This window comes from Anneissia japonica, unplaced genomic scaffold (assembly GCF_011630105.1).
Source record: "Anneissia japonica isolate Jap-2015-1 unplaced genomic scaffold, ASM1163010v1 scaffold37518_len3372_cov105, whole genome shotgun sequence".
NCBI lineage: Eukaryota > Metazoa > Echinodermata > Crinoidea > Comatulida > Comatulidae > Anneissia > Anneissia japonica.
The window spans coordinates 1,756-3,363 of record NW_022746011.1 but is presented as its reverse complement, the minus strand read 5'-3'; the positions used below and the strand labels follow the sequence as shown (position 1 = coordinate 3,363).

Here is a 1,608-nt window from a genome sequence, read left to right as displayed (position 1 = left end):
TTAGTCGAATTTCAAACAAGAACTTCATTTAGTGCTAGTTGAAACTTCAATTTCAAATGTATTCAAAATAGTCGAAGTTTTAACTACCACTGAATCAAGTCCTAGATATAGTTCAACTGAAGATGACTGGCATAATTCATAATAGACCATCATTGACTTAATTAAATTTCTATAATAATAACTATATTAGTTATTATATTAGTTAACATATTACTATAAAGAAATTGAGCAGTCACCGAAAATTTGCTTTCTTTGGAGAACTATTATAGTTGAGCACAAGCGAGGGTGGCGCCATCTTTGTTGTTATGGTGAAGATAGGTGATCGCAACGCGAGGTGATTTGAAAAGTTGAAAAGCAGGAGAAAAAAAAAACGTGAACTAGCTGAAAAAGAGGCCAGGAAAGTAGAAAGAGAAAAGAAAAAGAGAATGAGGAATAGAAAAAACAAGTACAAAAGATCCTAAAGCAGAAAGAAAATGATGCAAAGAAAAAAACCGTTGTGCCAAAAGAAAAAAAAAAGGGGGTCTGATAGTAAAACAACGTCTACATGGAGAAGGAAGTGCGCCGAGGCCATTGGCAAGAGTAGTTTTGAGAAGAAGGTATTGTTATTATTAACGTCATCTTCATTATCATAATCATCGTTATTTTTATATTTTATTATTGTGATTTTTACGATTATTATATTCTTTAAAGATATTATTATTATCATTAATATTATTATTATTATTACCTGCATCATTTATTTTGTTACAGGTAATATCGTCTATGGAGCCGACATTTCAGGTGGCATTATACAGTGACCGCTGCTATGCGAAAGTTAAAGAACTTTTCCATATGTACCGTAATGGCTTAGTTAAAAATACCAAACCAGGGAAGCAATTGAAACAGTCGGTAAGTACATAAGCACTCAAGACTATTAATGCAATAGCGTAAATATTCCTGAGAAGCAAATGAGTCAGAAAACAAAATAGGTTTACAATCAAAATTTGATCTAGTGGAACCTATTAGTAGAAAAAGTATATATAATAACAAGAACTTTTTTTTTCAAATACAATTTACACATAAGTTCCATATTTAGTTTTTCATGAACCTGCAAGGTCTGTCAGATGAAGATAGTTTCACTGTCTTAACATCAGTGACAGACGGTAATCGGACTATAAAAGAGGCCGAGCAGGATGCACGGAATACAAAACTACTAAAGGATATTAAAAGAAATTCCTAAAGACCACAAAAATGCTAACTTGGCAGGAAGCAGAAGTACGATTTCCTCAACATACTGTACAACTGAAGCTGCACTTCGCGAGTTTATAACAAGTAAGATTATGGGGTTTGTTGTTTTAATAACATGAGAGAGCAGATAGTGTAATTGTATCTCTTACATAATGTTTTTTTTTTTTTTCTCGTTTTTTTATATACTGTAATCGATTTTAAGAGCTTCTTTAAGTATAGTGACTAAGGCGTGATCTACAAATTATCCCCAACAACAGAAACGGGTCAAACACGTTTACTATTGTTATATGACAAGCTCCCAAACGCGTCTGTGAAATGCCGTTTGGAAGCTTGTCGTTCGAGCCGTTTATTCCGTTTGGAAGTTAACTCCTCCCCTTTTCA

At 33.1% G+C, this 1,608-nt stretch overlaps 1 protein-coding gene across 1 annotated transcript; it reads left to right on the top strand.

Annotated features, from left to right (window-relative positions):
* The first annotated feature begins 418 nt into the window (after positions 1-418).
* Positions 419-1,219, top strand: LOC117120162. The gene is made up of 3 exons (XM_033265187.1): positions 419-596; positions 751-888; positions 1,076-1,219. The coding sequence occupies exons 1-3, from the start codon at positions 474-476 to the stop codon at positions 1,217-1,219; spliced, it is 405 nt and encodes a 134-aa protein (XP_033121078.1). The 5' UTR covers positions 419-473.
* The last annotated feature ends 389 nt before the right edge of the window (positions 1,220-1,608 follow it).

What these genes read in the sequence shown, in the direction of transcription:
- LOC117120162 (XM_033265187.1), top strand. Translation starts at nt 474, where the DNA reads ATGATGCAAAGAAAAAAACCGTTGTGCCAAAAGAAAAAAAAAAGGGGG. An exon ending in AGAGTAGTTTTGAGAAGAAG is followed by an intron (nt 597 to 750) that starts GTATTGTTATTA and finishes ATTTTGTTACAG; the next exon opens with GTAATATCGTCTATGGAGCC. An exon ending in GGAAGCAATTGAAACAGTCG is followed by an intron (nt 889 to 1,075) that starts GTAAGTACATAA and finishes TTCCATATTTAG; the next exon opens with TTTTTCATGAACCTGCAAGG.